At 35.1% G+C, this 14,466-nt stretch overlaps 1 protein-coding gene across 1 annotated transcript in view; it reads right to left on the bottom strand.

Moving 5' to 3' along the window:
* Nucleotides 1-4,609: 4,609 nt before the first annotated feature.
* The window catches only part of LOC149302391 (collagen alpha-1(XII) chain-like), a 76,651-nt gene continuing 66,794 nt past the window's right edge, over nucleotides 4,610-14,466 (bottom strand). Inside the window, exons 58-65 of the mRNA XM_089482457.1 lie at nucleotides 12,925-12,978; nucleotides 12,624-12,695; nucleotides 9,876-9,911; nucleotides 9,670-9,736; nucleotides 7,883-8,071; nucleotides 7,672-7,749; nucleotides 6,223-6,393; nucleotides 4,610-4,782 (exon numbers count right to left, since the gene is read on the bottom strand). Of these exons, the coding sequence (XP_089338583.1) occupies nucleotides 4,610-4,782; nucleotides 6,223-6,393; nucleotides 7,672-7,749; nucleotides 7,883-8,071; nucleotides 9,670-9,736; nucleotides 9,876-9,911; nucleotides 12,624-12,695; nucleotides 12,925-12,978 (840 nt within the window). The remainder of the gene's footprint in view (nucleotides 4,783-6,222; nucleotides 6,394-7,671; nucleotides 7,750-7,882; nucleotides 8,072-9,669; nucleotides 9,737-9,875; nucleotides 9,912-12,623; nucleotides 12,696-12,924; nucleotides 12,979-14,466) is intronic.

Here is a 14,466-nt window from a genome sequence, read left to right on the forward strand (position 1 = left end):
ACATGTTATAAAATCTTTGATTTTATATTCATTATTTGTTACATTAAATTTAAAACGTAAGACTTTTTATCATTATTATTCTGTGCAGTTTTGCAGGCTTGACACACATTCTGTCTAAAAAAAAAACCTTTAAGATCACCAAGCACTATGGTTGTTTAACCTCTTTCAAACAGCTGCTAGTCAATTTAGATTTTATATTTCTTGACCCTCTAAATGTCGCAATGGCCAATGTCTTCTAACTATTTTTTTATTTGTGATATATATATTAAAATCTGTAATGAACAATTTTCCTTTAATTTCTCTCTTGGTTTTATATTTAAATAAATCCTGTGTGTGTGATGTATTTTGTAATGCTTCATTCAAAGCTTCCTCTGTATATTCTTCCTCTGTATATTCTTTTCCATCTGAAGTAAACTAACCTCTTTATCACTGTAATTTCTAATTGCCCTACAGAACTGTCTTTTAGGTATATTCTTAAGCCATGTTCATAATGGCCTCGTATACGGTTTGGTCAGAACCTGCAAATATGAACAGCACAAAAATCAACAAAATGGGGGAGCGCACAAACTAAAAAGCATAAAAGGTATACACATTCTTGCTTTGTTTTGAGTACTTATTGGTCATTATTATTCTAGCAGCTGGGAATCTGAATGTATATGCTTTTGATGCTGTTTTAGGTCATGCGCACCCTTATTTTGTATATTTTTTGTGCTTTCCATATTTGCAGGTTCTGACCAAACCTTAGAGCTGAGCAGCCCCACCTGCCACACAGGTGTCTCATTAATGGTGTAATTAATGTATGCCTTTTATGCTTCAATATAATTAGAGACATCCTGGCCGCACCCTTTATTCACTGGTTTTAGGATCATTGATTTATCTCTATGAGTTTGATGATCTTTATTCTTTGATTTGAATTTATTTAAATCTTTAATTAGTGAGGATTCAAAAAATCTATAATTACGAGAGTTAAATATTGGATGTCTTATGTAAGTCGGTATGCATAAAACTAGATTTAGTTGCAGTCTTATATGTACTATTATCCAGGAATACTTTTTAAGGGTCAGTTGTCTAGCAAACTTTTTTATATCAATATAACATTTAAAGTAATTAAAAAAATGCAAATTTCAAACCTTTATTTAAAACGTATATTTCTGAATTAAACGGAGCTTAAATTTAAAACCTGTATATACAGACCCTATATCTGGACTCCTCCCTATTTTTTTGGTATGTTTTCAATGTAAATGGCAAAGTAATAATTGTATCTGAGTGTCTGTGTCTTAACACTGACACCAGCATCCATGATAAGACTTATCAAAGCAAGTTTTGCTAAATGAGTTGTCTTGCAGAAAAAAAACTAATTTTTCTTTAAACATTAAAAACAGTGATGTATAGGTGTCAATCAGTATTGAAGAAATTATAAGCCACCATAGTGGGCATTCAGGGAACTTTTGGTGACTCCCTGTTCAAAACATCACATTGAGTTGATTCTTTATGGCAATGTTAAAGAAGTCCTTTTTAGATCTTTCCTCCTCTGGAAAAAGACAGAAGTCAAAAGAGCAGTCAGAGTGATTAAGACTAAACCGCTTTATTGTTTACCGCAAGGCAATATGATAAGCAGTCAGGGTGTTTGTCAAGTAGATTGGGCTACAAATGACTAATATGGACATGTTGGAAAACATTATAGTATGCAAAAAAGTAAAAGTAAAAAGTAAACAATATGATACAAGTGAAATGGTAAAAGTTTCCCTTTATATTTTGATCACAACATACCTATACTCATTATCTCCTACCTTGACTATTGTAACCCTGTCTCCCTCATACCCATCTCGCATTTTTACAATCCACCGTGAATGCTGCTGCCAGACTTATCTTCCTTACTCTTCACTTTAATAACACCCCTCTACTTCGTCACTGGCTGCCTGTGCTCTTGAAGACTCATTTCAAAATCCTGACTCTTACTTTCAAAGTTTTTCAGAGTGGTTCCCTTACTTACATCTCCTCACTCATCTCTAAATACACTCCTAACCGGTCTCTCCCCTCATCCAATGATCTCTGTCCTCTCCTCTGATTTCTAACTCTCAAGCACTCTTACAAGATTCATCAAGGGCTGCCCCTATCCTTTGGAATGCCCTTCTCCCACCTATCCGTCTTTCCCCCTGCCTTTGGTCTTTCAAAAAGTCCCTCTATATCCAGTAATTTAAGGACATCTACAGATTTACACGTTAACGCCCTTCCTCCCATATTCCTTCAGCTCACCTTTCCTAATCCCTCTCATACAACACTTATCCTAGTGTGGCTGGTCCAACCCTAACACTGGCACTTTTACCTATTGTGAAATACACCCTAACTCCCTTTAGATTGTAAACTTGTTTGAGCAGGGCCCTCCTCATCTGTTTTTCTGTAAGTCAAATTGTTATGTTATTTACTACTTGTTATGTCCTGTTTACCCATTATGCAGCTCTACGGAATATGATAGCACTATATAAAACAGTAAATAATAATAATAATAATAATCCTGTGATCTAGATGTTTATGATGATTTTTCCCTAATTCATTTTTATAGGCATAACTTTTGTAATACTCCTACTGGAGGTGTCCTTATGTTTTTTTTCTGTAGACACATAGTGTTTGTGTTATTTATACTGAATATTCTCAATATTCTCAAGCAAAAGTTCCTTTATATATGCTGTAATTTATATTACAGTATGTAGTTTTTGTGACATGCATATAAACATATAAAATGTGCTTTTTTTCATGAGCCTTAGCCTTCAAATATTATTAAACCGAAGCTTAAGGCACAAAGCAAAAATATATACAAGCCTTTGTTATAATATGGACAAATGTTCGTTATCTGCCAAGTTTCAACTCCTATGTAATGCGTTTTAGCATTTTCCAAAACTCTCAGTCTCTTATATATGCTCCATTGACAGTATAAATATAAACCACTTCACATCTCTTGAGAGCTAGTGTATGTAGCATATTGTTAGCACTGCATCGTAACCTTATTTGACCCCCTAAGTATATACGCAGGCTGTGGGTTTGGTAAACTCTCTATTCAATAAAATGCTTGAAGAGCTAATTTAGAGTGAAAGTGCGCTGGTTCTAAACAAAACCAGCTGTTTCTAGGATGTGCTTTGCATTACTAATCAATTAACAAGGTAGTCTCCATTCTTTTAGGGGTACAGGGCCATATGAGTAGTGGGATCTTCCTCAATGGGAAACCAACTTTAAAGGTGTTGCTGATGATGAATGTAACACATAGCTAAATGTATTATTTGAAACCTTTAAATATTTAACTTGTGGCACAAAAGCAAGCAATTGTTGCCATATAAACTGAAAAAAACCTGTGGAGGATACAATAAAACATCTGTTAAGGTCCTTTATTAATACAACTGACCTGACATTATTTTGTGTGAATGTGTGCTGAAATGTTTGTGTAATTAAGATTATTTTTAAACACACAATTAGCTAGATTCAGTTACCTGAAATGAAATGGCTCTTACATTGTGTCATTACAATCTGTAGAGGTATTGATATTCAGACACTAAAGATCATTTGAACCTAGCCCCTTGTGTCCCAATCTGTTAACAATAGGTAGCAAAACACATAAATTTATACTTCCAAGTGTTTAACAGATACACAAAACACATGGATACATTTTCAGTAGTTTTATTGAAAAACGCCTCTTTGGTTTCAGAAATAAATAAAAAATATAAGGCAGTGAAATTCACAATTTGCAGTTAAACAGCAAATCTATTTTCATAGTCTTGCATACAATTTCAAACTGCTTTGAGAACTAAGAAACTCTATATTCTGAAAAATGTCCATACTAAATATACAGCACAAACATGCAATTCTTTTTCTGCAGGACTGACTGCAACATGGCATACATGTAACTGTTAATGTGTCTACAATATAAACCGGCATCAAAATGATGCAGCATGTTCAGCTATGTTGAAAGGTTTCTGGATTTTTTTTTTAAAAGAGAAGCATAGTATAAAAGCAGTATATCTCCTATAATGTATAACCGAGGCTTGGAGTAGGATAAGTTATGAAACAGAAAGTTTGATTGTTTTCCTAGTTATTACATGAGTTGTTGCAATGTATAGATGCTACTCAGTTCTAGCTAAGCAGGACCATTAAAATCACTGCTTAGGTAATCTAGACTGGTGACTTTGTAGTTCTATTGTGTTGTACTGTGTAACATTGCTACAAACCGTTGTCTTTATTCACACGTTCAAAATTATTATTTGGCACAGCAAACACAAAATATTTTACAAGCAAGTAAAAAAAGCATTATGGCAGAAGCAGAGCCTGGGTAATGAGAGAACCTTAGAAAATAAAGATTGGGTTCTAAGTCCCATAATAAAAATAAAATTAGCTTGGGGTTTTAAGGAATTATAGATTCCTTTAGACCAGAATATTTTCATTTTGAACTCAAAAAACATTGTATGGGTTCTAGAAAGTGATTTTTGGGGGGAGAGGGGTAAGTGCATTTGATTACTGTTGTATCCTGGAATTGGGAAAGAATGCTATTTCCCTACTGCATGTTTCTACTTATACAGACCTAATCATGTAAATGGCAAACATACTAAAAACACAGCAAACATTACGATTTCACAATTTTCTTTCCCAAGGATCTCCTCCACCGCATATGTTCGGCATATCCTGCCATTTCATGTCCATATTCATCAAATTCATCATCAGTCCTTTCTAGCTGCATTGGTATTACGTAGGGTCGAGCTTCAGGTTCTTGTGGTCCACTTTCAGGTTGATAAGGTTCTGGTTGAAAATAGTTGTCCGATTGAACAAGATGTGTTATGTCAAGATGTGAATCCATGTATATATTAAACGATTTTTTGTTTTAAAAATAGAATTTGTTTGAATTATTTCTGCAACCTGACTCTCTGGAAACCACAATAAAATCCTGTGCACACAGTTTTAACCAATATGAGCTGCTACAAATAAGCAAGCTACAGATGGGGAAAGCAGACAAAGAAAAATATAGATTGTTTTGAAAAGTTAGCAAAGCATTTGGTGTGCTTTGGTATATCATATATTTTAAAGTGAGTAAGTCAGATATTGAGAAATATGATAAAATGCTAATACATTATTAATACATGAATTCAGATATATGTTTTAAACAAGCACTAGCACCCTTGACGGTTGTAAATGACGGTTATTCTAGCAGACAGCAAGCAGCAGGCTTTAATGTATTAGCTTATGGTAAAATAATGTTAACAGATTTTAGTGGATATGATATGATCTCATACAAACCATTTACAAGCCACAATTAGTTAATTATTTACATAAATCATTTCTATTTTTTATTTAGGTTAAATCTATATCTCTTTAAAAAGGGTGACCTCAGATACAGTAGTTAGTAGTTATATTGACCCCATGTATAACTGAGGCCTTCTAGGTTTTTTTTTTTATTTGACATGACTTTCTAATTACAGAAATGCAACAGGCTGTGTAAGTTGACACCGCTTGTTCTTGTTCCCACTTGAGAGTTGTTAGTATGAAGAGTAAGAGTTTCCCCCTTTTTTATGATGCCAACAAAGGTCAAAACTATATCCATGGTGATATTTCCCAAAAGAATCATTTCAGAGTAAGCACGTGCATCTCAGAAACAGGATTTTCATGAATTCAAACTGTAAGCAGCACTGGAGACTTAGAAAATGTGTTAGCCGGAACCTAAGAACAAAGAAGGTGTTAGTAATTAAAAGTAAGTGGTGGAAAATAAAATTTTCACCTGGGCATAAGTAAACGTTGTACACTCTATAAAACTGAAATGTAAACAGTGAATTAAGATAAATACACAAAAAAAGGAATAATTAAGATAATGGTATAATAGAATTTAGATTTATAGATATGGAGTGAGCTTTTGGCTAAAAAAGAGTTGCCTAAATGTAAGTTGATGGATGAATGCTATGCAGCAGTTGCCAAACCCCTTTTCACATCTGAAACTCTTATAGCCAATTAAAAAAAAAAAATTATATTGTTCTTAAAAGCAATCATAAAATTATCTCTTCTTACATGTGCATACGTTTTAAATGGTAGGAAGTCTTAATACATACAGATATTGGAAGATGTTATACATTGAGTTAAGAATGTAGAAGCTTCAGTTAATGCTATTCTAATTCTAAATGTTTGTACCAATTCCGTACAGTTAGAATGGGACGATTGCAGGCTGTGTGGTTGCTGCAGTTGATCACATACCTGGGTATCCTTGTCCATTGTAAGGGATACTTGCACACAATGAAGCATCACAATATCCAGCTGGACCCGTGGGGCCTCTAATACCTTGATTACCCGGGCGACCAGGAGGACCAGGAGGCCCTTGAGAGCCTGGAGAACCTGGGGGTCCTGTTCTGGAATCACCCGGAGGTCCTGAACATGGAGAAGAAAAACAGCAAAATACTGTGAGGTTTCTTTTCTATTGTTTTAAACCAAAGCTAACAATGCATCTGGCTCACAAACTGTCTAGACACATTCTATTCATATTCACATAGTGTGCTTTGAGGACAAAAAAAAGAGCCTGTACATATGTTGTAAATGAAGACACCAAAATTGACCAAAAAAATCATTTAACCTCAAACACAGATTGAGCATTGTTTCACAGCATTCTACATATTGTTTTTTTATTCTGTGCTACTTTTATGGAGATTACTCTCCGTTGCAGACTTTAAGGAATTATTTGGATTGCCTCCACCTTAAAGATACAAAGACCTCTGGGGATACAACTGCAATAGAAGAGAACACCAAGTTTCAATTAAAACCTAAAAGAACATCAACTCTGCTGCCCTGCACCGCAGGGGTACAGTGAAGTAATGTTATTTTTGGAGCGCTTTCTATTACAGTTAAATGTAAAGTTTGAAGCAAGTGAAGATAAAACTGTTGCAAGCTTATTGGGGATCTTGTAATGAAAAAAAATCACATTTTCAAACGGTGAATTACAAAAATAGCCAGACGTTTTTTCCCTGCGATAAGATGCTTTTAGTAAAACTAAATTCATTAATTAAAATTACCTATGGCTTGGTATTTTGCTTGGCAACCAGAGTCATTGTTTTGGAAATATTTAGTTTACTAAACATTAACCTCATGAAAGATCTATGTCTCGAAGCGAGTCAGCCAAGCACTATTGAATCAATTTCCTGCAATGAAATGAACTCAGTTTTCCTTCCCTGTCCTTACAAAGGCTGCCTGAACCAATCAACAGAGATAGCATAATAAGAGGACTAATCATGCAGCTCTCAAGAAAAGGAAGTTAAGCTATCGTCTCCCATGGTGTGCACATAATTAGAGGTTTTTTTTATCGCCGTAAATATTTATTACATATGTATGGCTATGTCTAAAAACTATTCTGCTCTTAAAGTATGTTATTTGTCAATTCCTTGCCTGCTGTTAGAAGGGTTCCCTCATTTGACAAGACCTGCTACTTTATACTTAAGTTTCAGAGGATTGGAATTGCATGAACCAGAAAGTTCCACCTCTGTGCAGTTGTTTCCATCTTGTTAAATCTCACCAGTGCATGACAGATCTCATCAGTGCAGTTACAAGATTGAAACATTTGTATGCAGATGAAATGCTCTGGCTCATGCAATTCTCATTTGTTAAATCTCAGAAATGTGAACAAGCTTTTTCAGATAACAAAAGTATGGTTCTGACCTGGAGTTCCAGGCAATCCTCTGGGTCCTTGAGATCCGATTCCTGGGTTGCCTCTTTCTCCCTTTTCTCCTGGTACACCTAGAAAATATAAATCCATAATGCTTATCTGTCATGCCAATATTGCCACATTCGTATCCAAATATAGCCCTACAGATTTCTGTTCAGTTAACACTTTTTCTTGATCTCACATATTCTCTTTCTGATCACAAACCTCTTTCTCCAGGTGGTCCTTGAAGACCAGGTGTGCCTGGGAATCCAGGTCTTCCTGCGCCTCCTGGCTCGCCTCTGATTCCAGGGCTGCCTTGTGGGCCAGGAGGTCCGGGAGGTCCTGGCTGGTTACGATTTGAATAATAATCGTTCGGAATCTGGTTCAGCATCTGATTAAATCGGCTCATTTGACCTTGAAGCACAAAGACAGGGTAACATTAGAAGTAGAAGCTATGTTTTTCTTATATATAAGCTACAGGTTCATGCCTCAGGGATAGTTTGAGTTTTACACACTGGATATCAAATGTAGGCAGATGTCTTATTCTTATTAGCTCAATTATAGTAGCTGAAAAAAGTGGTAGGAATGGAAATGTCTCCTATGAAATTGGTAAAAGTTAAAATATAAGCTCAGTAAAGCATAGTCATTTTATTTATGTGTAAATTTGGATGACTATCTCTTAGTTGGTTTAACTATGTGTCAGGCAGGAACTAAGCAGTACATTGTACTCCTCTTTCTATTCAGTATTTGTCACTGATAGCAGTAGAGGGCTCACAAAAACTACAACTAAATCAAATGTCATGAGAATGTTTTATATTCTGTTTACACTTCTATTATGTCATATCCCTGGGTGCTACTGGGAACAATATGCTAGAATGATTGTGCTGGCTCAGCACAATCCTCCATAGAAAAATAGGCAAGTTGGGAAGATCAGAGATCTCCCTTGTAACAAGCCCATTGAAGAGCAGCATACTGGAGAATCTGATCGTCTGATCGGTTTGATGGCAGAGGTGATGCTGCTGTCATAGACCTATAGACCTATGTCCTGGGCTGCACTGATATTAGTTGTATTATCACATGACATGTTTGATTTAAACCCAACTCTAATGCGAAATAAAGCTCAGTGAGCCTAATGGAAGAGCTTGACCACAAAGGTCTGATGACTGCCAAAGCATCTCTACAGCTTTATTTCTTAAGACAATAAGTATTTCTAGTAAATACTAGTTTTATAAGTGCAAGATACATTGTTGTTTTTATGATTAAAAAAAAGCAGACATTATTTTCATTGGCAAATGAAAAGTATCACAAAACTGCATTACTACCTGTCAATAAAAGTAGTTAAAATGCATAGTACCAAATATACTTTATTGGTATCAGAAGCACAAATGCATTTGCACTAAGCAGTGACACTAGGCTATGTGTTACATAGTTTGCTTTTGTTAAATTGTACAGAATCCCACTGGATAAACTTCATCTTGAGATTTTACTTGCAGCACCGTGTAGAGTAAGCTCTATAGCATGTATTCCACCCGGTGCATTAAAGTAGTGTTAAAAGATACGACAGCAGCAGGGTCAAGCAGTGACACTGAAGGTGTCAACCTAGTCACTTGTGGGTTTGTGTGTCTTATTTGAAACATGTTGTATATTTTGAAACAGGATTCAGTTGGAGACAAAAGAATTCTGCAAAATCAATGTGCATGTCTGTCTCGATTTCTGGCTATGCATTTATCTGTCTATGTGCCTGTAGCGTTATGTATAAAAAGTGGCTATGGTGCAAAATTTCAAGGGTTACTATGGTGATAAGACTATGTTTCAAATGTCACTTTTATGCAAAACTCATATGTGTTTGCAATTGTTTCTATTTATCTATCTATTGACATTTGATTTTTATACTGCTTCTGTGTGTTGTGTACATTGCTAAATAATTGTAGATCACACCATGCAATATCCTCAAAAACAAGCCATCATACCAACTTAACAAATAAATATATAGAAAAGAAGCATTTACTTACTATTGATCATCTGTTCACATACTTGTCTTGCCACTGCTCTCATCATATTCTGGGAAGCAATATCTCCCTTAAAGATAAAAAATACATCTAGATTAGTCCAATAATGTTAACAGATAGCATAAAACACTTAATTAAAAAAATATTGATTGCAAACGGCAGCACTGGAATTTCAATCACTGAAAAGGTTAAGTTTTAGTGACACTCACCCTTTCACCCTTTTCTCCTTTCTGCCCTGCAGGACCCTATAAAGAAATAAATGTACATTATTTATAGGATCCCTGTAATAAAGCAGGCAATAAAAGTGACTGACACCTTCTGTATAGTTCCTGTCCACAGCTTATATCAGAAGTCTATAAATCTGCATTCCAAGCCAGCTCCCTCAAGTTATATAGATATACTTTATCATAGTGAATAAGTTAAAGTGACCCTGTCACTTCAAACTGTGACCCTTACATTGTATTGGTGTCACACACACTTAAAGATCCAAAGCTCCAAGCAGGAGACCATAAAGCGCCACTCACCATTGTACATAATATAAAAGCATTAAAACTACTATCAAATATGTAGAAAGCCACACTGGGTCACGGAATCACTTTCCATTTATAGACATTTGGAAAAAGTTTTATTAAGAGGATAAATCAGATCAGACAGCTTGAATATCTGTTAAAGCAAGCTATTAAGTAATGTCCCGTGCTTAACTCCAGCGCATATTATATGGACATAAAATTCAGCCTAATACAGGATTTTTATGCAAGTTGAGCAAATGAACTTTAGCACATCTAGGTATTTTTTACTTTTTTTATTATTTCCTCTGAAAGTTTAATCAACATTTAACATTTCTTTCTCATTTAGCTTTTTTTATTTTTTTATTTTTTTTTTTTAAAGACAGTTAAGCATTTCTTACAACAACATAAAAATAAATTAATTAAGCAACATTTTACATGATTACAGAATAATTCCTGGTAAGGGTTGGGTCATACAGCCGTACTAGGAATAATTCTTTTGATTGTGTATTCAGTTCTAGAAGCGTTAAATTCAGCAGAGTCAATGGAACAGCAGGGTTTAGCATACCAGCAAACACTTTGCTGCACAATGATTCAACCCAGAGCCCATAGCTAGTACAGTTGTTTATAATAATTTCTTATCTTGTGTTTATAAGAATCTTTTGGCATCCTACTTATATATAATTTCTTTATAAATATTAACATATGAATCTCTATGGCATGTGGCAATATGAAGGTATCCCCCATAATGTTGTTTCTGCTAGTATTCTAGCATTTACCTCCAAAGGAGAATTCAGAAAAGACTCCCTTTATTGCTGACCTCTCTTACCGTTATTTTATGCCCAGTAAACACCTACAAATAATGCTAATGTATGTTAAAAAAATGTGGTTATGTTAAGGATTGTTATACAAATATCATGTGCACACTAGTATTACCAGGAAATGTCATATAATTTGGGCTTGGCTATGGATATAAAATACTATACTATAAACTCTGGCATTGAACTCAACAAAGTTCTCAAACCGGCACTAGTGTTAGGCTAGGTTTCCACTTGGGTTTTTGTCCTGCGTTATTTTCTTGATGAAAAACGCCAGGAAAAACGCCAAGAAAACTGCCACTGCATTTTCCTGCGTTTTGGCGTTTTTTCTGGAGTTTTTTCTGGCGTTTTAGCCTTTCTGTGGAAATTGCTTTTTTGACCTTAGGCAGTTTTTCCAGCCTTTACACGTTGGAATTTTCACCCAGCTAAAAGGGATTAGGATAAATGGCAAGTATCTGCCCCCTCCTGATGTCATTTCCTTGGTAGAGTTCTACTTAAACACTCCCCGGCGGACCCTTTTGTCTCTTTTCTGTGGTTTGTAAGGCATGCTTTATTCCGAATGTCTGCTCCTCTAGGAAGATTGCACCCAAATGATGGTGCAAATGGTTTGCTGTTGCTTTTGGCACGCAGGATCCAGTTGGGTATGTTTGTTTGTAATGGCATGTTTGTTCCAAATGGTGTAAAATTTAAGTTGGATAGCCAACCCATATAAACCAAAACACAAAAACATCTGCCACCCTTACGTTTTTTCCTCTGTCCTTTCCTCATGGCATGCCAGTATTAATGAGTCCTTTGATACAATCAAATAATTAAAACCAGTGGCTCACATCAAAGTCTTTGAACAAAGTTCTGAATTATAATGCCATTGAATCATAAACGTACTAACGTTAAGGGCATTTCATTTTCTATATGAACTAAATGTTTATTCTATCAAAAAAAAAAATACTATATACAACTTGAACCTAATATTGTTGGCTGATGTGGCACTGTCCTGTTGAAAAATATAACTGATGAGAAACCAATATATTTCTACACAAGGGATTTAGCAGGGAAATGGACATATTATGCTTTTTAAAGGAAACAGTGTAAAAAAAATATGGATTTTATGCAATGGCCCAAACACAGAAGATTGCTCATTCGCTGATTCAATATGTTAAAACTTGTAACCTAAGCAACAAACTTTTTTCTTCAATATTCTTCAATGTATTTAAAGGAACTATCAATATGCATTTAGCCAAATTGGAGGCTCCGACAGAGGTTTGTGGTCTGCATGATCGAGTATCAATGTGTGCTAATGTGTGTATGATTTAAAGACCAGGAGTAGCATGTCGGCTTGAAACACAGAGCAACATTTCCTGCAAATGTGCTGATTTAGTTCTTTTTGTTTACACAGTGTAGAAATATATGTCTTGGCAGATAAACTTGGTCCCTGTCCAAATGGAAAATGATTACCACAATTTCCAAAAAGACCAACCAGTGCAACTGTTAAAAAAGATGGATTGCAAATTATTACATCCAGAAGTCTAGTTGTTTTTATGACCAACAAATTAGTAAACATGAATGTGTTCACCACTACGAGGACATTTGTTTAGCCCAATGCTAAGAGCCGGGAATAATACTAGTGTTGTTTTACCGGTAATCCATTATCTCCTTGCTTCCCTGGTATACCACTGGGGCCTGGCATTCCTTGCGCTCCTGGGGGGCCCTGCAAAATATAAGAAGGCGTTGGATGAATTTTATCTCTGGAAATGTTATCGGGCATTTGTACATGGATTTATCAGGCTATTTCCACATGAATAACCAATGGAAAAAATGGTTCAACGTGATCATGTTTCATGCACTCGCTAGCTCATATACTGCACAATGTAATTTAACTGCCGCTTTACCGTGTGTAATAACATGTTTGTGAACAGATAGGAAATAATGTAACATACCATTGGTCCTGATGGTCCTCTAGGTCCTACGGCACCATCTTTTCCTGTAAAACCCTGTACATACAGAGAAATATAAAGAGTCAAAAGTTATGGCACTTCTTAAAAGTAGAAAAAAGAGAATAAGAGCTTTCAAATAGTTCGTGGTTAATGTCTCAAAGCTGATTTTTTTCTGGGGTTGAGATCTGTGCTTGAATATAGTATTTTTGGTAATTGGTTTGAAAACACACCAATACATGTGAATGAAAAAGTGAAACAGTCCACCATTTACATTACATTACCATAACATTTTTATAGACCTATGTTTTTGTTCTTTCTGAGGTAACATTGGGGTCTATTCACTAAAGATTGGGCTGTCAGGGAATTTTGCTAGAGAGTTTCTCTTAGTTACTTGATTTCGCTATACGTTATGACATCCCCAGCTCTAGTAAGCTTTTGCCGAAGCTGGCCCTCTATAATGTATAATTTATTATTTGCCCTTAATAATAACAGGTGAACTCCCTTGGCAACTCTCATTTTTAGCGAATGGACCCCAAAGTGTCCTCCTCAAGAAAGGATGCCTATGGGCAATGCATGCTCTAGAAATATATATACATATATGTACGCTACGCTGAGGAATATGGTGGCGCTATATAAAACAATAAAAGATAATAATAGTGCTTTTTATAAGGGCCAACAACACTAAAAAAATAACTTTGCATTTAAATGTCTTTACAAATACTTTACACCCTATTCTTATATAAATTACCTAGTGCAAACAGAACAGTATGCTATAGGACTAAGGGTAACATACATATACATGATGTATTTATGTACATGTCTTTTTATAGTATGTCAGATTCTGAAGTCTGAATTTTTAAAATGAGTATTCCAAGTGACAAGATGAATATCATCCTCACTATATGGGGTCAAGGAGGACTTTAGTATGATGTGTCTATCAAAACAAAATCATCTGTTTATCTCTGCTCTGCTTTATATCTGCTTCCAACTTGTTCCTTTGGTGTTATGCCAAATAAATCTTGACTTGTATAATCACCTCAATTCCCTCCCAAAATAAAATAATAAACTGTCTATCACTCTTGTGGAGAAAGAATGTGTATTAGGTAGACATCTTAGAACGCAATACTCATATCTAATGACATTTCTATTGAAGGTATTATCCTTCATAAAGAAACGTGGTTATGTTTAAGTTGATCAAGAGCTCTTGGTTAGGAAAACACAAGTTAGTTTTTGGTTTAGAATAATGAACTCATTAGACAGCTGTTGAAGACAGAGAGGTTCAAATGAGCACATATATAAATAATAACAATAACTACAATAAATGCAGTTTGAGTTTTGGCTACATGGTAATAACCTTTGAATCATCATAATTCCACAAATACCTGTATAAAAAAATGTGCTGCAAAGTTTGGAAGTGTTTATAGAAACATAGAATTTGATGGCAGATAACCATTCAGACCTTAATCGGCCCTTGATCTTGGTCTTAGATTCAGGATATCTTAATGACTGTATGTTATATGTTTATTTTTATTTAATTTCTCCTAG

The sequence above is a fragment of the Sceloporus occidentalis genome, unplaced genomic scaffold (genome assembly GCF_023333645.1).
Source record: "Sceloporus occidentalis isolate IW3139 unplaced genomic scaffold, rSceOcc1.0.p SCAF_19, whole genome shotgun sequence".
Taxonomy (NCBI): domain Eukaryota; kingdom Metazoa; phylum Chordata; class Lepidosauria; order Squamata; family Phrynosomatidae; genus Sceloporus; species Sceloporus occidentalis.